The sequence below is a fragment of the Typopeltis vanoorti genome, chromosome 1, assembly GCF_054136105.1.
Source record: "Typopeltis vanoorti isolate ZY-2024b chromosome 1, IOZ_Tvanoo_1.0, whole genome shotgun sequence".
Taxonomy (NCBI): Eukaryota; Metazoa; Arthropoda; class Arachnida; order Uropygi; family Thelyphonidae; genus Typopeltis; species Typopeltis vanoorti.
This window is the reverse complement of record NC_143549.1, coordinates 90,967,230-90,990,195: the sequence shown is the minus strand read 5'-3', so window position 1 is coordinate 90,990,195 and position 22,966 is coordinate 90,967,230. Positions and strand designations below refer to the sequence as shown.

The 22,966-nt window shown below is 35.5% G+C and overlaps 1 protein-coding gene and 1 non-coding gene across 3 annotated transcripts in view; one reads left to right on the top strand and one right to left on the bottom strand.

The window, feature by feature from the left end:
* LOC150110198 (tyrosine aminotransferase-like) overlaps positions 1-22,966 on the bottom strand; it is a 78,166-nt gene that overhangs the window by 15,503 nt on the left and 39,697 nt on the right. For both annotated transcript variants that reach the window (XM_090392146.1, XM_090392141.1), the window contains exons 4-8: positions 22,799-22,866; positions 18,451-18,609; positions 10,700-10,891; positions 9,765-9,847; positions 5,498-5,567 (exon numbers count right to left, since the gene is read on the bottom strand). In XM_090392146.1, the coding sequence (XP_090248272.1) occupies positions 5,498-5,567; positions 9,765-9,847; positions 10,700-10,891; positions 18,451-18,609; positions 22,799-22,866 (572 nt within the window). The remainder of the gene's footprint in view (positions 1-5,497; positions 5,568-9,764; positions 9,848-10,699; positions 10,892-18,450; positions 18,610-22,798; positions 22,867-22,966) is intronic.
* TRNAA-UGC (transfer RNA alanine (anticodon UGC)) lies at positions 22,463-22,534 on the top strand. Its single transcript has one exon. It is a non-coding gene; the product is annotated as a tRNA-Ala (tRNA).

Here is a 22,966-nt window from a genome sequence, read left to right as displayed (position 1 = left end):
TGATCTTTTTGTTAATCAGCTTTCTCCAAATACGCCGTTGATGTCAATTCTCCTCTTGGCAACATTGTCAGCAACTTTGCCCGTGTTTATTTTTCGACAGATCCTACATTCTTCCTCCTGTATATTAATGATTTCTCTCACTAACATTCAATCCTGTTCATAGGATTGAATGTTAGTGAATGTTAGTTGCTGAGGACCGCTTATTCATTCACAAAACTCTGTAGCCTTCGTGTGACTCAAGCTTTAAGATTATTTGCGACCAATGCTTTAAACCTCGATTTCCTTGTGATGCTCGTGTGTGTGTGTGTGTGTGTGTGTGTGTGTGTGTGTGTGTGTGTGTGTGTGTGTGTGTGTGTGTGTGTGTGTGTGTGTGTGTGTGTGTGTGTGTGTGTGTGTGTGTGTGTGTGTGTGTGTGTGTGTGTGTGTGTGTGGACTTTTGGGGGAGATAATCTAGAGTATTTTAACGCTACCGAAACATAATTCTGTCTTATTTCTCAGAAGAAACAGCGTGCTTCAGTCTCCTTCACTTTTGATAATATCCGCCTTGCCAACTAAGATAAGTTTGCTCTTCTTGGATTGACATCTGCCCTACCAGCGCAAAAACACATCATGTTCCTCTTCAGCTTGATATTCTTTTTCGTTCTGAACAATAAGTTCTTCTTCTTCTCAACTGTTAACACTTTATAAATCCCAAAATCCACCTCACCTTAGAATATTGTTCCCACATTTCGAGTGACGCACCAAAAACCTCTCTCGCAATGCTTGATTGTATTCATTCTCTCTCTCCTCACTGACTCCCTCCAATCGCTTTCCCATATAGGCTCTTTTTTTTTTTTTTCCTATAAAGTATTTCCGTGGGCGCTGGTCCATTGAACTGGCCACCACCATTTCTTAGCTTTTCTTTAATCATTGCGCAAACAGGGCAGCAGTTCCTGGTCACCATCTTTACATGGTTCACCTTCAAACTTATTGAACCAACTTCTCGTTCTCCTTCTTCATTCCGTCTTTCTCTGTTCTTTGGAACAGTTATATCATTGTGCTATTTTTCTCCAGTTAATACAGCTGCCTTCTCTTCTAGTAACACATTGGCAGTGTGAAGGTGTGTCGCGCGAACATAAAGCGTTAAACAGAATAATCGCTGAAAATTTCCACAGCAGAATCCATTTCGCAAAGTACCAGTACAACTTTTAGTTAGCGCCGTTAAAGAAGATATTTGGTCAACCGCTCGGAACCTCCTCCCTGAGTCTATACCGACTTGTATGCAACCATCGCCATCCGAATGAATGACAGTAAATGTAAACAGAAGCTAAATTGTGCAGAGTCGCACTAAGGAGTCCCAAAAATACTTTACTTTAAATAGAATGTAATTGCAAGATGTTTTACGTTCTAGAATTTAAATTTCACTTTCAAAATTATATATACAAACTATCTTTTAATTATTTTTATCCTTTAAGAATATTTCATATCAATATATTTCGATAAATAATAGAGAATAAATGCAGCGAATTCATCCCTGTGGTTTTATCAAGTAGTAGTCGCTCGGCTTTATTATCTATCGTTCGACCAATAAAAATAAAGCGCCCCACTTATTCATACAAATGTTATTATTGATGTTTATTCTAACTGCAACGTGAATAAACGACGAGCTGGTGCTTTTATTTTATGTTTAGTTACTGTTAAAGCTTTACAATAAATTCGCACAGTTTTATTTATCAAATTGGTGTTGAATTACCGGTAAAATGGATAATTTCTAATTAATAAAAGAAAAGCTGAAGGTGACGTTTGTGATGAACAAAATGTATCGACTATAGAGGAAGCTACGCTAGTATCAACTGTTGAACGGTCTGCATTAATACGGAAGAAGTGCAAAGGAAAATTTTCCACGCCTCGTTTATACAATAAAGATTATATGAAATTTGGGTTCACATTTTCTGGTAATGAAAACCATCCTTGTTCCCAGTGTTTAGTTTGTGGGGTGATACTTGCAAATGAAAGTATGGTACCAAACAAATTAAAGCGCCATTTTACCTCAAAACACAGTCCTTTGTCAGAAAAGCCATTAGAATACTTTATTGAACTTTCAAAATCTATAAAGAAGCGGTCTACATCGATCACCAAGAGAATGAAGACATCAGAGAAAGCTCAAAAGGCAAGTTACGTGGTTGCTCAAATAATTGCCAAAAACAAGGAGCCACACACTATTGCCGAAACCACTATAAAGGAATCTTTATAATGGTTATCAAGCTTAAGAATGCTTGATGACGAAATGCGAGTGTCTTTATCTACTATTCCACCAAATATTGAAAAGCTGTGTTCATCCCATGAAGTTCATATATCTCATTAAACTTCTATTATTATATATTTCTTTCTTTTCTTTCTATTTCTTATAACAATGACATGAATTTTGGAAATAAATATAAATATATTATATATTTTTATTTTGTATATTTTATTATATATATAAATACAGTATGATCTAAAAAACTCAACAAGCGAACTATGAAATCTGTTTTACCTATATTAAATACGTTGAAAAATTAAGAAGAGAGAATTATTTCAGCTCACTTGATGTGTTTTTTATTCGATCATACTGTATTATATATTTTTAATAAAAATTAAAGGTTTTCATGACATTAATCTTGGAATGTCATGAAAATTGGTTGTGTCGCGAAACAAGTTTAACCTCTGGTTTGCTAATAGACTGTGTCGTGCCCTCAAGACAAGAGTATAGTCTAACTATATCACGCAAACTTTAAAGGAGTTATATGATATTTGATCTTATCAAATATCAAAAGGAGTTGCTTGTTATAGTAATGATGGGATCAGTTTTAAAAGGAGTAAGTAGTTAATCGCTTACTATAAACAGTGAATTTTTATTAACCCGGCATCGGATGAACAGGAAGGGATTTTTAAATAAACCTTCTAAAAGTTATACAAAATATAATTGTAAAAGCATATACTTAAACTACATCTGATCTAGCCACGTGACCCATGAGAGGCACATCAGACTGAATTACTGTGCACGAAATTATGTTTGTCTAAAATGTGTGTCACCAACATGAAAAGTTTGGAAAGCCCTGATATAGAGGAATAAAAAAAAGTAACTCTGATAAATTGCGAAATGCATTAGCGCATCCGCTCTCCAGCCAAAAGGCTTCGGGCTCGAATCCCGCCGTGGGCATGGATGTTTGTGATTGTCCTTGGAAATACAAGTGGTGGTGGTGGGTGGCGGCAGTAGATGGCGTTGGTGTAGTTGCGGTCAGTTAGTGCAGTGTTTCTCAGATATCAGCGTACCCCCTTCTTAAATTTTCATTATTACCAATTACCCCCTAATTAATTAACTAAAATTAAATATCTATTTTATTTGAATTTATATGTTCATGTAAACAAAAAATAGGATTGATTTTTAAATTTTGGTTCTCCAGAGATGTCAGACGATACACTCATATCAAGTTCATTTGATCGAGATGCAATATCAACGTTTTCTTGTTGCTTACAGCTACTTGTATTTGCTATATTGCTCTCTTTTGGGGGTTTTATAAATCCAATCTCTAACCAATGATCCATACGTAAGAATTCGAAAGCTAAAAAAAAAAAAAAAATACTGTATTTACTCGAATATAACTCGAACTTTTTTTCCCAAAATTAAAGCTAAAAAATCGTATTGCGAGATACGTGCGGGAATTTTCGGAAACTAAAGTTTTCAGAAGAAAACTGAAAATGGTGCGACTTACCAAGAAGCTCCTACTCGCTATCACTACTTTTGGGATCGAGGACAGTTTCTTTGTGTGCATCGTCAAAGTCATCTACCCAAATAGTGCCATCTTCTTTTCCATTATTGCAAGCAAAACTTGCCAGTAATTTACAAGACTTGAGATACGTAGAGCAGCTATGAAGAACTGCATATGATTGGTGCGGTATTAACAAAAGATCGCGCGAACCAAAGACAAATTAGCATTTCAACAGTTCAGTCGAAATGCTAATTCCCTTCAACTGAATTCCATAATATCTGAAACACATTCACTATATATTTCTCAGTTTTAACGACGGGGGTGGTGTCATGCAAAACCATACGTTCCACCGGCAACATATGGTTTTGCTTGGTCTATACCAGGGGTCGGCAACCTGCGGCTCGCGAGCCACATGCGGCTCTTTGGATGTGAAGCTGCGGCTCTTTAGTTCCATACGCAAATATTATTTATTTTATCAAAAAAAAAAAATTTAAAAATCGTTCTGAATCGATTAACGAGGATTAGGCACCGATTCTATCTCTCAGCCACTTGTACTCGCTTTTCACCGCACCCCTCCCCCGTGACACGCATCGTCACTGTCGTCAGTCCGTCGGAAGCTCTCGGAAGTTTATATGTTTGGCAATTTTCATTGATTTCGGCATAGCTGGGCATAACACCTTTACTCGTAAACTAAGTATCTAATATTTGCCAAAATTAAAAAAAATAATAAAATGTGCAGACTGCGCCGTGATAAACACGTTCTGACAAGTCCGTTCGTGCCAGTCGGCGATCACCGCACATGGGAGGCGACCACAGATGCGACGAAACTATGTACTTAGAGTCAATCAGTACGTGAGAGAGTGAGACAAACAGTGTTTCGTGTCTAAATTATTTATTTTAATAATTAAATTATTAGAGAATTATTTATTTTATTTAGGTAGGTATTTTTAATTGGGAAATATCGTTGTAAAATGTTTTTTGATAAATTATATTTCATTATGCCCAGCTTCTCGTATCCGCTAAAACAGTACAAGATAGAATAGCTAAAATGTCTTCAAATGTAACATATTTGCAGGTGGAAGATATTCAACCTTCTTCTGCCTTATCACTTGCTATAGATGAGTCTTGCGACATAAAAGACACGGCACAAGTTGCCCTTTTTGTCAGGTATATGTCTTCCCAAGGTCCAAAAGAAGAACTTCTAGGATTGCTACCGCTCTCGGGACAAACTAGAGGGGAAGATATAGCGAATGCCGTGAAAAAATGCCTTGAAGACAATAAGATCTTGTGGCTCTTTAAAAACTTTGAAATTTTGTAAATTGTAATTTTTGACTCTTCCGACTCAAAAGGTTGCCGACCCCGGGTCTATACAGCACTTTCTGTTGGAGAGGGGATGTGATTCATTAGTTAGTACCGTTTTATCCTGGTTGTCTCTAATTGCACTGTTTATTGAAAAATATAATGACTCCTTTAATTATTCATAGCCGAAATTTGCCACGTACCCCCCTAACGACCTTTCGCGTACCCCCGGGGGGTACGCGTACCACACTTTGAGAAACACCGAGTTAATGGATTGAGTGGTGGAGACAGAGCTGTAGAACAGGTGCCCTCCCTTGATGAGTCTTTGGACTTCCTGGAGGTGTCTAATAATAATAATAATAATAATAATAATAATAATAATAATAATTAAAATCGCTGAAAAGCATGATTATATATACAAATAAAGTAAAAAGGTTTCTCTTTAAACTTGCTAAAATAAATCTTACCGAGGATTGAAATGTGCCATTTCTATCATGGATTAGAATCCATCCCATTCGCCAGCCAGGAACTAAGAACCTTTAAGAGAGAACAAAAATAAAATAAATTTACAATGAATAAAGAAAATAATTTGTAGGAGCATTTTGGTTATACAGTAAACTCTCGATTTAACGGATCCCGATTCAACGGATATAATTTGACAAATAAATACCGATAATGAAATAATTAATACAAAAATAATAATAATACGATGGTTAATCGGAAGCGTTCGGCAGTGTTTATAAATTGCATCTTCGTATACATTCGTGTATATTTGTGATGTTTCGTGCGTACTCGTAAAAGTTCCAGCGCGTGCATGTGCTTTGGTTCGGTAGCATAGCGTAAGTAGCGTTTCTGAAGTAATTTTTAGTTAAACCGTTATTAATCATTATTAATATCAGTTAATATGTCTGAGGTTAAAAGAAAGCGATTAAACTTGATGATAGCACAGAAACTTGAATTAATAAGTAAGTTGGAAAGTGGTGCATCTGTTGCTCATATTTGTGAACTTTACAAGGTGAAAAAGCAAACAGTTTCGGACATACGCAAAAATAAAGACAAATACACTTTTTTTCGCTAAAATATAGCGTTGAGAACTCCAAAAGTGGTTTCACGTTTCACTGTGGCGGATAAGAAACATGTGAAGTTGGCCAAGCATAAGAATTTAAAAGAAGGAGTTTACAAGTTAGAAGTTAGACCTAGGTTCTGGTCTAGTCGCCGACTGGAGGAACTTTTTCTAAGCCTATCTTCGACCGGTTCCCGAATTAGTTTATCTCTGGCACGGGCAAGTGGGTTTTTCCTCCGGAAAATCGGGTTTTTTGTCCCGTAACTCAAGAAAATCGACCGTAGTACCCACATTATTTCAGACAGTAACATATCTTGTTAGGGTCAGGTACCAAGAGATGGCAGCACTTGTTTGCCAGCCTCTTCATCGGTGGCTGCTATAATTAGTGATAGACATGGGCAAGCTATCTCTGATTGACTACCGATGGAGATTGAACTTTCCACTCAGTCTCCAAAAGCTAGATAGGGTATAAAGACTTCGCCTACTCCATATTAGGGAATAAAAGGCATTAGCTGATTTAGTTTACAAGTGGTTCATTCAACAGCAGTCTAGTGGTGTTGAACTAAGGTCGGCTGCTGAAAAACTGGCACATCACATGGGCATACAGTTCCAGGCGAGTGATGGGTAGCTTTGGCGCTTTCGCAAACGCCATGGCATTACGAACAGGCAAACATGTGGTGAAGCTCTAAGCGCCGATATTGAACAAGTTGAGTCCTTCAGAAAATACATCAACGAAGTCATTGAATCTGAGGGTCTTATTTTGTCTCAAATTTACAATGCAGATGAGACCGGCCTGTTCTATCATGTTGTTCCAGAAAATACCCTCGCTAACAAACATGCCTGGCCACAAATTAAACAAGGAACAGATTTCAGCCCTACTTTGTGCTAATGCCGATGGCACGCATCGCCTCAAACCGATGGTAGTGGTACGAAAGCCTCACGCTTTCAAGAATGTTATGAACCAGTTGCCTGTCATTTATTCCAGCTCAAGGAATGCCTGGTTTTCAAGTGACATTTTTTCCGACTGGTTTTTCAATCGCTTCATACCTGAAGTGCAAAACTACCAAGAAGAGGTCCGGAAAATCTCGCCTGAAGATGTAAAAGCTGTTTTACTTCTTGATAATGCATCAGCCCATCCTAATGCTGAGAAGTTAGTTAGTAGGAGTGGAAGAATAAAATGTATCTTCCTTCCTCCAAACACCACTTCTATAATACAGCCTAGGCGACCCAGGCTACAAATCCTCAGGGAGTCATTGTTGCCTGCAAGAGGTTGTATAAGAAGTTTCTTGAAGAGGTTATGATTATCTTGGAGAGCGAAAACGATCCTAAAGAAGATACAAGAGGAGCCAAGACACTTCAAAATTTGCGCACATACAACAACAAGTCCGCCATCTTTAATTTTGCTGCCGCTTGGAAGGAGATAAAGACTACAATTGGCTAATGGCCGGACCAAGTTACTGAACGGGAGTGAACCAGAATAAGATTTCAGAGGTTTTGAAACTGAATTCCGTGAAAAGTCAGAATGACATTGAACAATGGCTAGACACCGACGGGGGCGACCTACGCTACCAAATTTTCAGCCAGGAAAAGATTGCTGAAGATGTTCTACGGAGCGATTCAGGAGGTTAACAACGAGGAAGAAGAAGAAGAAGAAGAAGCTGTTCCAGCTGGTCCAAAACTATCGGTGGTTATAGAACACATGGACGACATCATCTCGTTTATAGGCGCATCTTCAGATCCAGAGGTGATTGCGTATTACAAACATTTTCGACAATTTCGATCATTAATTATTAAGAAACAGTATAAACGTGGAAAACAACTGAAACTTGATGCTTTTTTTCAAGCCCAATCCTCAGTAAAGTATAAAAATGTTCTCATTAAAGTACGTATATTAATATATTAATACTGTACTCTTATATTAATAGTGTACCACTGAAAGTGTTTTGTTTTCAATACTATTCCTAAGATTCGCGATTTAACGGACAACCCTTAGCTCCTAATAGTCCGTTAAGAAAAAAGTTTAAGAAAGATTTTAAAAGTATCAGTTTGATTTCCTTTCAGAGGTGAACTGTAGAGAGAAAAAGAGATAGATAGATAGATAGATAGAGAGAGAAGAGAGAGAGAGAGACACCCACAAAACCTTGATGTATTTTTTTAATCGGGTACATGTTGATGTCCAATTTTTAATTGGACATCAACATGTACTGTCTGATAATGCCACTTTACTGAATTGAAATTACTAACAATGAAATAGATTGTGAGGCAATATATTAAGTATTAAAGACAATTTCCCCACAGATTACTAACTATAGGGTCTGTCAGATGCCATACCTGTATTTGTATATTCTACCAGATGTTTGTGAATCTGTTACAAGTTAATCTGCAATGTCAGAAATTATCATTGGTAAATGGACAAATCAGCAGAAGGCAGTTTCCTAAACAGGTGCGTTGTAAAAAAAAAGCACAATATGTAAGTACCTGCTGACAGCACCAAAGAAGACTGGCTCAGTGACAGACTTGAAAAGTTAGGTAGTCCAAGGTCGGTAAGAACTGTAGCAAGCAACGCAGCTGTTGAAGATGGGCGCAATCAAGGGGGGAAAAAAAAAACGTTAGATGATATCTTACACCAGGAGCAACTCGTGCAAAGCTTTATCTGCTGATCCACAATTTCGTCTCAGACTTACTGAACGATTTTGGAGGTCACCTATAATGACAATAATTTTCTCACCAATGACGTTATGAGTGATGCAGTGTATTTTAATCTGGACGGCTTATTTATTTTTTTTAATCGGTCGCACGCACGCACACACACACACACACACACACACACACACACACACACACACACACACACACACACACACACACACACACACACACACACACACACACACACACACATACACACACTGCAATAAATTCTGGACAACTGAAAATTCTGGATGTATTAATGAGAAACCACTACATCCAGTGAATGATTCAGTTTAGTGTGGAATATATTCTTCAGATAATCTAAATCATAATTTTAATATAGGTATTATTTCTGGGAAAACTCCTATGTTACTCCTCTTAAAAACTATTATTTTTACGGCTATTTTGCCTGCTTTTGTTTAGGAGTGCCCCTGTTTTAATGTCATTTGCTCATTTATAAATATTTCATTTGATAATTTTAATGGGACTTTACAAACTGTATCTTATATAATGTTCATCGTAATAATAATTATGCCAAGACATACAAAGTTATCATAAATCTCATCTGCAATAATCGGAATGAAGTTTCTTGCTACTACTGAAAAGATATTCTTCAGGTGCTGTTATGAAACATCTCGTCTTTTATAAAAGGCGCAATTAGGAAACAAAATTTAATTCTAAATGCGAGTAAAACACCAACTCCAGGAACTTAATACATTTTTATGTGACATTGGCATAACTGCAAAAAATAAATGGTAAATGCACCAAAGAAATCGAGATTCCACTATTAAAAACAATTCGATTTTATCAAAATAATTTAAAATAATAAATAAATTTAATTTATCAAAGACAGTCTGTGAATAAAATAAACGCTTAGCCCTTCTTTTAGGTTGTTATTCCTATATGTTTTGAGCGGATATCTCCTTAATTGGAAATGAAAAATTTTTATGAGGTGAGCACAAAGAATTGAAGTACCTTACCTCTTTGTTAACCCACTACATGAAAGTACAGGAACTTGTTTTGAAAGGGAAGCGATTGGGTAGAATTTATGTTGAGGAAATACCTGCAAAATATAAAAAATAAAAAACTTTGAAATACTTTTTTAAAAAAATAGCTAGACGAAAACTTTCCACAAACTTCAGTACTCTACATATATCCGTGTGTGTTTGTGTTCATTACAATTCTTTTAATGTTTAGTAATCAGTTTGACCAAGTGAATGGTATATCTGCTTTGCAAACCATAGTCGGTAGGCTGAAGAGCAGTTATTCACCAGATATGGTGTATATCTAGTGTACATCTGTTATTATTGCAAATGTGATTAGGACAGAGTTTTTATCACTCCGTTTCTGACCTGAATCTAACAGAAGAATTCTAATATCGTTTAAACTTAAGAATTGTTATGTCTTACGAAATCTCTAAAGGAACTCATGGTATTAGTTTATAAACGAAAAATCAAAAACGTCTAACTGCGCTACTACACGAATCTGTAAATTACATACACTATATATTATTAACAAGTTTTTAATGTAGACACGCTACCCAATGGGTGATTGCAGACTCCTAGAACCGTTCTTTCTTTTGCAAGTAATTGCCTATCAAGCGATAGTGGTAGAAGACAGATTAGATTCCTTCTATCGCAATAACTGAAAGCACGATTAGATTGTGTTAAAATAACTAAACGGATTTTATAAAATTGAAATGCGAGTATTTTTTTTGGTGTTGTTTTAGTATTTCAGAAAATTCACACCGAAAAATTTAGATTTTTTGTAGTCACACATCAAAGCATAAGTTGATCTCAGTAACTGCTTATTTATAAATATTTCATTTAATAATTTTAATGGGACTTTACAAACTGTATTTTATATAATGATCATCGTAATAAAAATTTTACTCTTACAAGGTTCAAAAACTTACAAAGTTATCATAAATCTCATCTGCAATAATCGGAATGAAGTTTCTTGCTGCCACTGACAAGATATTCTTCAGGTGCTGTCTTGAGAAAACTGAACCACAAGGATTTGAAGGATTGTTGATTACGATAGCAGCAGTTTGGCTATCGATCTGGGATTCCAGGTCGTCAAGATCTATCTCCCAATTCCAGTCAGGCTGAAAAAGAAAGAAAAAAATTTTTTTTTCGCTTTAGAAGAAACATATTAGGCTGACAGAGCAGTAGAAACAAATCTCCACTGAGCAAGGGGAAAAAGTTTACAATAAACTTTTTAAGTGAAGAATTGCATAATCAAGAACATTTGCTAATTATCTGGCTAGAGTGTTATGTGTTCTTTACAAAATGAACAAAAAAAAAAGCCTTTTAGACAGGTCTCTCTCTCTCTCTCTCTCTCTCTCTCTCTCTCTGTATTCTTTAGTGACTTACTATCGAAAACTATACTATTCGAAGGATTATGCTGGATACGATGACACTTGAAAAGTTCATTAATAAAACCAATATTTCAAATCTCGAAATTCTGTGCACCCCCTTGAATACACCTTCCCAGTTTTGCTTTATATAGACTTGTGGCCATGATAACTGAATGAACAAATATGACGGGAAATGGTTAGCGAGTTATTAATACGCTTGCTTTTTCTCCAAACACTATTCATGCACTTTGTTTTAATATTACTAAAACTCGATCTTGACCACTTTCTCCCAGCAAACAAACAAACAAACAAAAAACTCCTTTCCTTTCCTATTTTCTCTTTATACTTTATAATACCAAGGTGCCTAGACAACATCAGCTTTTCCTTTTCGGTTTGACATTTATCTCTTACCTTTCCTAGGACAACATTCCTATCCACAGCATCCAAAAAACTTGTTTAAGGTTTCCGCTCGAATTTTCACAACATGTGTGTAAGTTGTACAACTTATATTTGGTATGAAAACTGTTCTGATGAATTGGAATCCATCGCTGACTCCACCCCCCTCTTCTACGTTCTAGTTCTAGTTTTGTTATATCATCTGAGTCGACCATTTCTTCTGTACTTGCTAGGGATGTCAATCCAGATTACTTAACATCTTTATCATCTTGTGTTTCTATGGTATCACCCCTTGAATCTGACGTCAAGGTAGAAACAAAAGATTGCGCGGTCCATTTCACATCTTCTAAAATTTTTTAAAAAAATAAAATGTTTTGCCTGTATGAATGGACTCGTATAATCACAGAAGTTTTAGTGTAATATATGATGATACATCTGGTTTGTCTAATGTCCCAAGTTTAAGTGATCATCAAGACTTCGCAGTTAGGTACCAACAGTCTCATAGGGAACATACATGTTTTATACAAGCCATATCCCAATGTATCTGATAGAAGCATGTGGAGTAGACTGTGTTGTGCAATTTCTCCCGAAACAAAGGAACGGACATTTTTAAATGACTAATATATTTTATAATTTTGATTGGACCAAATTGTATAGTCTATCTTTCAGAATTCCAATATGTTCTAATGCTTTTTATGGAATAGAAAGTATGGGGGGGGATTAAGAATGACAAGGTATGAGAATGACAGAAGTGAATATGTGCATGGAATAAATAATGCAGAAATAGATACACAGAGATTGCTGAATGATATACTAAAGAATGTGAGAGAAGATCAGGGACAAAAACAAGCATCAGTGGGAATAAACGATGTCAAGTTAAGAAGGAGCAAAAAAGATGTTGTGCTGTATGGGAATTCTATAATTAAAAGTGTGAAGGATGGTAGAGTAATTAAAGCGTGTTATCCAGGGTCAAAGATTAAGGATATAACTGGGGCTGTGAAATTGCAGAAAGATAGAGTGAGTGAGATTATTGCAGTTATAGGGACGAATGATCTAGGTAGCGAAAGATTTTCTGTAAGACAGGATTTGAAGGATTTAATGATAGTAATGAATGCAAAGAGTGAGAGTGGAAAGATCGTGAGTCTGCTACCACGATTTGATAGTGACACATTGAACAGATGAGCAATTATAGTAAATGGAATGGTGTCAAGATTGTGTAAAAGGTTTTGCAAAGAAATGAAACTGAATATTCATTTTATGAATGTCTGGGATGAGTTTGATAAAAGGAAGGCGTATTTTAAGAGAGATGATTTGCACTTAAATGATTAGGAGCTTGCCATTTAGAATATTTATTGATAAAGGATAGAGTAAAGGGTCAAAAACAGGGAAATGGGATTTGCTAGGGAGGCAGGTGATAGAGTCAGCTGTAAATAGTACTAAGGTCATTAATCGCTGAATTTGGGATTAATTGTTCGCAGAATATTAACAGTATACAGAGTCGGCTAATTCGCACACAGAGAGATTATGGGAGGAAGGGAGTATTGCAGTTTATGTATACTAATGCTCGAAGTATTAGGAATAAGTGCGAAGAATTTTTGTCATTACTTAGTAAAACATGGCCAAAAATTATAGGAATTAGCGAAACTTGGTTAACTAAGAATGATATAGTTATTGGGATTGAATGTAAGAGTACAGTATTTTCAGGCAGGACAGAGATGACAGAATGGGGGGGGGTATTAATGATAGACGAAGCATTAAAGCCAAAAAAGATAGAAGTACCTCACTGTGACAGGTATGCAGAGGGCAGTTCATTAGAGGCCGTTTGGTGTGAGATAGAGATTAACAAGGCGAAATATGTAATTGGTTGTTGCTATAATCCAAGGGGAATAAGGGAGAATGTAGATAGCATGTATTGGCAAATTAGCACGATGAGTGAAGGTCAAGTAATTATTATTGAGGGATTTTAACTTTGGGGACATAGATTGGGGAGAGGAATGGTCACAAGGAACAAAGGAAATGGGCTTTATACAGTTGTTAAGAGATAATTACCTGAGACAGCATGTGATGGAAGGGACAAAAGATTCTAGAGTGTTAGATCTGGTCATAACATCGGAGAGCATGTCAATAAGTAATTTAGTTACAATGTCTCCACTTGGGGAAAGCGATCATGTGGTCTTGACCTGGGAGATTGTAAGATGTGCTGAATATTCTATTAAGAATGGGTATATGTGGAATTACAAGGCTGGTGATTATGACAAGCTGAGAAGTCAGCTTTCAGCTGTATTATGGCATGAGAAATTCAAGAGGAGAGATGTTGATGGTGCGTGGGAGATTCTCAAGGAGTATTTGAAGAAAGCTGTATCAGACTGTATTCCCAGAGTCAGAAGGAGAAATCAAGTAGGAGTAAAATGGATGAATAATGCTATTGAACAGGAGTTGCAGATAAAGAAACGGTTGTGGAGGACGTATAAAGAAAAAGGTGATGAGCGTTCCAATGAGCAATACAAGGTACAGGCAAAGAGAGTAACCTGTATGGTAAGGAAAGCCAAAGCTAATTATGAGAAAAAACTAGCTGATGAATCCAAAAGAAATCCTAAAGAGTTCTTTCGCTATGTGGCTAGTAAAAGGAAGAATATCCATGGAAAGATTACTTTAAAAAGTGTTGATGGTAGGGAAATTACAGAAGCTAATCAAATAGTTGAGTTGCTTAGTGATCATTTCGTAAACGTGTACCATCTAGGTAGTGATAGTGCCGTGTCAAATGTGCCATTGGCTGATGAGAGTCTAGAGATAGACGAAATTGAGGTGCTTAATATATTAAAGAACCTTAATGCTAACACTGCCATTGGGTTAGATGGCATATCGGCCCATGTGTTACGAGAATGTTCAAGAGAATTAGCAACTCCTCTAACCAGGATGTTTAATTTAAGCCTCAATTCTGGTAAAGTGACAATAGAGTGGAAAGAGGGGAAAATAGTTCCATTGCACAAGGGAGGCTCTAAGACTGAGGTTGCAAATTATAGACCAATCAATATATCTGGAGTGGTGATTAAGATTTTGGAGAAATTGGTAAAAACTAGAATTCAGGACTAGGTGGACAGCAATATGATACTTTATAAGGGGCAACATGTGAAGGGTAGATCTTGCCTAGGTAATTTGCTTACTTTCTATAATAAAGTAACAGTGGAGTTGGATAAAGGAAATCCTTACTCAGTGATACTGCTTGACTTTGCAAAGGCTTTTGACAGGATTCCACATGGAACTCTGTTACATAAATTAGAGCAAATGGGTATGGATCCGAAGATGGCGATTTGGATTAAAGGATGGCTGGTGGACAGATATCAAAGAGTGGTTTACGGAGGAGCTGAGTCCAGGAAAAGGCAAGTGACTATTGGTGTACCTCAAGGCTCAGTGCTTGGTCCTTTATTGTTTAATTTGTACATCAGTGATATTGGAATTACCTTGAATGGATATATCCACTTGTTTGCTGATGATGCAAAATTGAGAAGAGCGATAATCAATTCAAATGATGTAAATATCGTACAGGATGACTTAAATAGGCTAACGGTATGGACTAAGGTAAATGGCTGTCAGTTCAACATGGCTAAGTGTAAGGTGATGCACTTCGGGAGGATGACATCACATGCTGTTTACTATATTAACGGAACTAAACTGCAAGAAGTTGACGAGACAAGAGACTTGGGAGTTATTGTGGACAGAGAACTTAACTTTAAAGGGCATATTGCAAAGATTGCCAAACACATCACATCAAATTACATGGTTGTTGAGGAACACACTAACAAGTAGGGATAGGGAGGTTATTGTTCCACTCTATAAGGCTGCATTTGGAATATTGTGCGCAGATCTGGTCGCCAGGATTTCTTGGTGATGCGGAAGTGGTGGAGAGGATTCAGAGGCGGGTTACAAAGATTGTTGCAGGTCTGTGGGATGTTCCCTATGAGGATAGATTGATGATCTGGGCTCCAAAAACAAGCTGATAGACGTAGGAGAGGAGATATGATAGAGGTATTTAAATTGTTAAAGGGATTTTACAGGATTGATACTGATGATATTTTTAAGACCAGTGCAGGAAGTGAGAGAACGAGGGGCCATCCCTGGAGATTGTGTAAGAGTGTGGTTAACAAGGGTGTTAGGACTAGATTTTTTACTTGGAGGGTTGTGAATGGGTGGAATGCTTTGCCAGAGGTGATTGCGAATGCTTCAACTGTGAATGAATTTAAGGAGAAATATGGAAGGTATTGTGTAAATAATGGTTAGTGTGTCAATGTCGGGTCTCGGGGAGACTGACATAATAATAATAACTCTTATTTTGTTAAGCTGTTAACATCTTTTCACAGTCCAACTACAAACCCCATAAAACCATCTTTCTTCTCTCTCTCTCTCTCTCTCTCTCTCTCTCTCTCTCTCTCTCTCTAATCTTTCATTTTATTATCCGTTATGAATTGCAATTGCAAAATTGCAATACGTTTGCCGGCATTGTTGGCCAGGTGGTTAGAGGAGCTCTGTAACCAACAGGCTATGTATTCGAATTCCACCATAGGCTTGGATGTTTTATGAAAGTCTCTAGGTGACAGATGAATTTCATCATCCTGTGTGAGACCATTACCCTTCTTATTGGAGGCCTGAAGTGGCTTAAAAAACTTCTATGGAGTATATTTGAGGTGACGTGATTGGACCGAAGATAATTCTTAGCCCATCCACGGGAGTTTTTATAACTCACGCGGATGGAATTCACATAAACAAAAAAGTCGTTAATTTAAAATGACGAACGAAACAATTGTGACTGGAAAGCATATATTATGTCTGTTAATTAGGTGTTATCTAGAAGTTTTACCTCTCTCACAGGAGAGGAATATCTTTTCTATATTATTTAAATTTCTATATCGCCGAAATGAAGCTTATTAGCTCTTTATATTTAAGTATCTTTTCTATAAACTTTCAACTGAAAAGTTCTCTATGAAAATGATTGCTGGCATCCTAGACGACATTTAAATTTAGGTCTCTCCAACAGAGCAACCTATGAAGGTAGCTCGATGCCAATAATCAGTTGACGTTGAATACTATCCTTACCAGCTATGGTAAGGAAACCATCTAATGTGGGTTCGATTATTAAAATTATATAAGAATGTACGAGATTTGCAGAACTGGTGTCTACGCTTAGCTAAATGAAAAGTTCGAATAAATTAAAAGATCCACAACTTATCTTTAACTGTGGAAAGCGTCAAGAATAAAATGTTTATTGTTTAGTTTAATAAGTGTTAAACTTTTCTTGTACAGAGACAAGAAATAAGAATGTAGATGGAATTGGATATGCAACTAGCAGATATGAAATCTTCCAGCAATGTTTACAGCAAAGAAACATCTGATGTCATAAGTCGTCTGAAAACGTTTAGGATATGAAATCATCCGATGATTTTTTTTTTCTCCCACATTATTGCTAGAGAGGAGATTTATTAATCACCTTCGAATTCTGTTGCAACGAAACTTGATTAGTTGTGTAATCTAGGAAACATACGATTATTACATAAAAGTTATCTTGTTTCTTCCAAACTGTGCTCGTCTCTGAAAAATCTATCAGAGATGTATAGCCTCTACCCTTTTTTCAATGTCTATACTACTCTCTATTTATTTTAAAGGAAGCAAAAACGCAACAAAGGTCACCTTCACTATAATGGTAAATAAACTCAAGGCCATATCGAAAACATGGCTTCTACAGTAACTTAATATATTATGTCAGTGAGTTCTGAACAAGCACTATATCAAGGGGAGCGAAGTAATGTTCAACTAACAAGTTATAAATCGATTAATAATTGATTATAATAGTGTTAAATTATTTATATTATAAAATATTAAGATTGTTTAACAAAGATTCATAAATATTAACAACTTATTAATTTATGTTGATATATAAAATTTATATGAGGTGGATACAGTGACTAGGTGAATTAAATTCATAAAAAGAAGGAATCCAAAATTGGTTTAAAATGGATACCTAGTCCAGTTCGTAAGGTTAATATCCTATGAATGGTCTAGTTTGAATTGCATTTACAGCGCAAAAAAAACTTTATAATAGATATGCACGAAGATAAGTTTTCTCTTTCCTAGAAACTCAGGATTTTTTTTTGTCCCACGAAACAGCCAAACCGCTCAGAAGAACACACTGGGAAAGCTTATACTATTGGCTAGAGGTTACATTGAAAAAATGTTATTTATATTTTAAATGCCGCAAATTAGTTATATTATAATGTGATGATTTATTAAAATAATATTCTACTATCGGCGCTTGTGCAGCCTGATTGCAATGTTCCTGGAAACATAAGGTTAAACCACTCAAAGGAAGACTTCTCCTCTTCCTCCTTATGCGTATATTAGGCCCTAGTGGCCTGTGACGTTCTTATTAGACATGGCCTATTACGTTTCGAAACCGCAACTGCCTCGAGAATAAGGTGGTTAGGCCTCTCGATGTGTCCTATGTCTGTAGATGTGTGTGGTCACGGGGCCGGTTTGCCTGTTCTGGGGAACGAAAAACCTGAGTTTCCGGGTGCAAAAAAACCTACTTTCGTAGACCGGCTAACTCACCAAAAAATATATATATAATATATATATATATATATATATATTTTTTTTTTTTTTTTTTTTTTTTTTTTAAACAAAATTTTTGAAATAAAAATACAGTTCAAGTAAATTCATCCGAACCATTTTAATTTGGCTGTCAACAGGATAATATAAACAATGAAAGTGTTATACTGGTTTCATTTCTATCCTTGTTTACTTTTAGGTATAGTTTTGCAGGTATTTAGCAAAATTAAATAAACATAGAGTAATTAATGACACTCTTCAAATGAATATCTAAGATAAATAACTAGGTCTCAAATATATGATTTACTTACCAAGAGGTTATAAAATTTGGTCTCGATACCTAGTCCTTCTGCGAGTGTACGATATAAAGGAAAACCAGGTCTGGGAATAAGAATATTTTGTCCAGGATTGGCTAGAACCGAAATGCACAAGTCCAAAGCGTGAGAGCAACCACTGACCAGAATGACATCCTATAAGAAGTATAAATTATTAAGCCATCTAGCATGGTTCTAGTTGAACAAATAAAAGAATAAGACATGAAAAATTATGTAAACAGAATATTAATTCACCATTAAGTTCTACAGGATTAAAGACCTCAATCTCAATCCCATCGAATTCATCCTAATTGTGTTCGATAGGATTGAGATTGAGGTCCTGGTGAGATTAAGTTTCCATATTTTGCAGCTCAGAATTTTGTATAGAAGATACTATTTGGCTGATATTCTATAAACAGTGTTGGAATTCGAAAGATCTCTTCAATCACTCAGCTTGTAGTTTCATACAGTTCAATCTAATTGGCTTTGGCCGAACTACATTAAACTGTTCTCTTCCATAAATTTACTCATGCCAATGAGGCAGGAAAAACAGTTTATTGTATATTTGTGTCAGTCAAAATAAATAAGAATGCATACATATTGCTGTTAAAATGCATCAGAATGTCAAGCGTAAAGCTTTCAGTGGCGCTTTTCGTCCCACAACTTATACTTGTGCACCAAAAATTTGATTTGATGTAGCGTATATCACACGTCACTTTTTTTGTCATTTTAGCCATTCACCATGAGTGGGATTCCTTAGTTTTTGATCCTTTATGTTTTGATGGTGAAATTAATATGCATATCATCTTATACTAGCATTTTTAGAAACGCCAGGCCAGGAACATAGATAAATGATTTTCAAATGAAAGTGAATTAGTCGATCATATAAGTATGTTCAGAGTTTATCCTCTCAGAAATTGATGTCCCCCCCCCGAAAAACTGATAAACCAAACAGCGTATGCACACACACACGAGCAAATTATAGAAATAAAGATTAAACATCATATCATGGCATACATTAGGTTTATGAGTCAAGTTTTTTGGCCACAAGAGGACACCATTGAGTCTAACCATCATCATCATCAACAAACAATATAAATGATGTAAATATTACCTATTTACTTGTAACTGAACTGTTCAAACATTCATGATACTGTACCTATACGGTCATGATAAATGTTAAATTATTGCATTGATGAATGTAAAGCAATTAACGTATAAAACATCTATATACATATTGCTTGGGAGGATAACTGATTGTCTGGGAAATCACTGTTCAAATATGCAAGTTTCATATTTCTACCCATTCACCAGATTTATAGCACTACCAGGTACATATTAAAAGAACAACAGTATGAATCCAGCATTAGGTGAGTATACTCTTGGAATACATACACAGTCCATAATTACCTAACTTTAGTTGTAAAATGAATAACAATTCACTACCAAGTTATTAAATTAATATTTTTTTATTTATTTTATTGGGTGAATGTTGTATATAAGAATAATTACAAAGAACTAATATGCATACTTTAATTTAGGAAGTTCATTAAATCATATTTCACAATTAAAAGTGATTCACTATGCGAGGTAGTTATGGTTTAGAGGATCCTTGTAACACTACTTCCTTCATACCATAAACATTCTTATCAAATCGAAGTGATTGCCCTGATTCGATAAGAATTTATTTGCCCTCTGAGCACAAGTTCCTAGTTCTAAGATAGCGGAATGTCTTGTGACCTCTATAAGGAGCTGAGCTATGCAACCTCCTGATCACAACAGTGACCTCATCATACGTTCCTAAACTAATGTAACCTTCAAAATTGAACCTTTCGGCTGCGATTGACCTTATCTTATCCGGTACCTTTAAGATATGAAAGCATATTCTGTACATATTCATATGTCATTTGGAATCATGAACCACATAAATCTAAATCTAAAAGAAAAGAAAAACGATTGAAAAGAGGAAGAAGGATTAACTAGCTATACGTTGTCGACTCAGAATGAAGACGTGCATTACATATTCACGGGTCTGTTCTCTTTGAAGATGTTACTCTAACTTATCTAAAAGGCGAACTTACAATACTCCACCTAATAATAACTTTGTGTACAAAGAACACTTTGTGTTCTATGAACAATATTGTTCTTTGGCTAGTTGAATCCATGACTGAGTGCGCTACCACACAATTTTAATATATTCACACTATTTTCTCTATTTTCAATCGTTGCTCTTTTCTTTAGATTTATGTGTTATGTGTCATTAATTTGAATTCTTAACAGTGTTGTATTTCTTATATAATTTCCTGCCTTTAGAGTTCTTAGGATAATTGACGTCAGAGGAGAAATGTCAGAGAGTAGTTAATCTATTACTGATAAAGTGAAGTAAACAAGCGTGATGTATATTTACATTTTCATACTTCTATCGTTCCCTTGAAAAAACTCAAGTAAAACTGCAAATATGAAAGGTCCAATATTCTGCTTTTTGGTGTTTTGAGAAACGTTCTTCACCCCCCCCCCGCATTTTAATTATTGTTTTGATAACTCAATCTAAATATTCTTTGTCCGCTATATTCTACATAATATACTGGTCGTTTTCTTGGACAGAAAAAATATCGGATCGTTAAATAAATTTAAAATCAACTTTATTTAGTTAACATCACGGTAGCACGTGACATTTTTTTTTTTTTAACCACATACATTTAGTAGTAAATACCAATACGTGTCAATACGTGATATGGCTTTATTTATTACGGATTTTTTTTAAACGCAAATCCTGCCCGTTTGATGGCAGTAGCTGTCTCGTCTTTGGTAATTATTTAATAGTATTTGAATATCTCTTGGAGACACCTATTCTTATATAGTGTGAAAAGAAAGAAAGCGTACATGTTTATAATCAAGTGAAATATATTGTTTACAACATTGTACACTGAAGCTAAGCAACATTCTGTTGGTAGGCCATCTTAGTATTTGCCTCGCGCTGACCTAACAGACAAAATAATGCGATCTCTTGTGAAAGCTGAATAGTTTTAGATAAGTATTAACTAACAGTGATTTAGCGCTCATCAACTATCTAAATAAATAAAAAAAATCAGTTGATCTTTTTTTTTTTCCTTTTCGTTTTTTGTGGATTCGAAACGAAAGGCCGTTGACCTAATAGTCAGTGTGAATCCAAGCTTAAGTTTTGGGCAAAGGAATTGGCAATATTAGAAGGGGCAACTGATGAATGGGAAGGAGTGTGACAGAAATACTTAGCTTTTTTAAAAAAAAATTATTAATATAATTTACTTGAAACTTTAATTTTTACTAATAACATTCATTTTGAATTTTTAATCAAATTAAAATCAAATGTTTATATTATATTCAAAAAATGATTTAAAAACATAACAGCCATTCTTTCGTGTTTGCTGTTTAATAAAAAAATTTCAATATTTTATTTTGATTACTAGATGGGAGGGGGGGGGGGGCGTTCCTATTGTACTCTTTTAAATCTGCCAGTAACAACAATATGCTAACATGGTGGCAAAAAGTGACGATATTTCTCAATATTGGAATTTAAACATATTTAGGTAATAACTTCAACAAAAAAAAGGGGGAAGGGAAATAAACAATGTCAGAGAACTGAAATAAAGAATATGCATGAAGAAGATGATAATGCTACTTAGTTGATTCTAAAATAAATGAATTTTTATTGGTCCTCGCACCTTTAAGTGGAAGAATTACTGATGCCAGCTCTGATTTAACACTTGCCATAAATAACGATGGTTGCAGGGGTTGTGCAGTCTCTGGAAAATCAGCTTTTCGTAAATTTGAAATGGATAAATATAAATAATTTTTTTCTAAGTAAATGCATAAAATCCTCTGTTGTTTGATAACATTAAAGATATACTTTGCCCTGTTAATCAATTTTCTGAATCCCATGCCACCCTTAATTAATTTTATTACTAGAGAATTTTTTCCCAAATACACCTGATTACTTTCATTAGTTATTTATATAATCCTTAGGAAAGATGGGGGTGTAGCTCAGTGGTAGAGCGTTCGCTTTGCATGTGAAAGGCCCCGGGTTCGATCCCCGGCACCTCCAGTTTTTTTTTTTTCTTTTCGTATAGCGATATAAGAAAGAAATACTATACTCTGAAATCATGACGTTCTGCATAGCTATTCATAATACGTATTGTTTTTAATTCATATGCTCAAGTCCAAAAGAATATTTTTAGATAATAAAGTGAGTTCATCTTGTGCAAAGAGAAATGATATACAGATGTGTTCATAATATCTCGAGGATATTTGAACATAATTGGACAGCAAGTACCGAATATGGAATCCTAGTCAAAATTGTTTGATTTACCTTCGATTCAAGTGGTGCTCCTGAACAAGAAGAATGTCTTGCAACAGCTTCTCGGGCTTCTTCAAAACCTGTAAAAAGTAATATAGAAGTGATTCGCTTATATTTTGAGTGTGCTGTATCACATTAATAGCTAATTTTAAAATCTCTTTCTTTTGTTGTAAGAAAGGT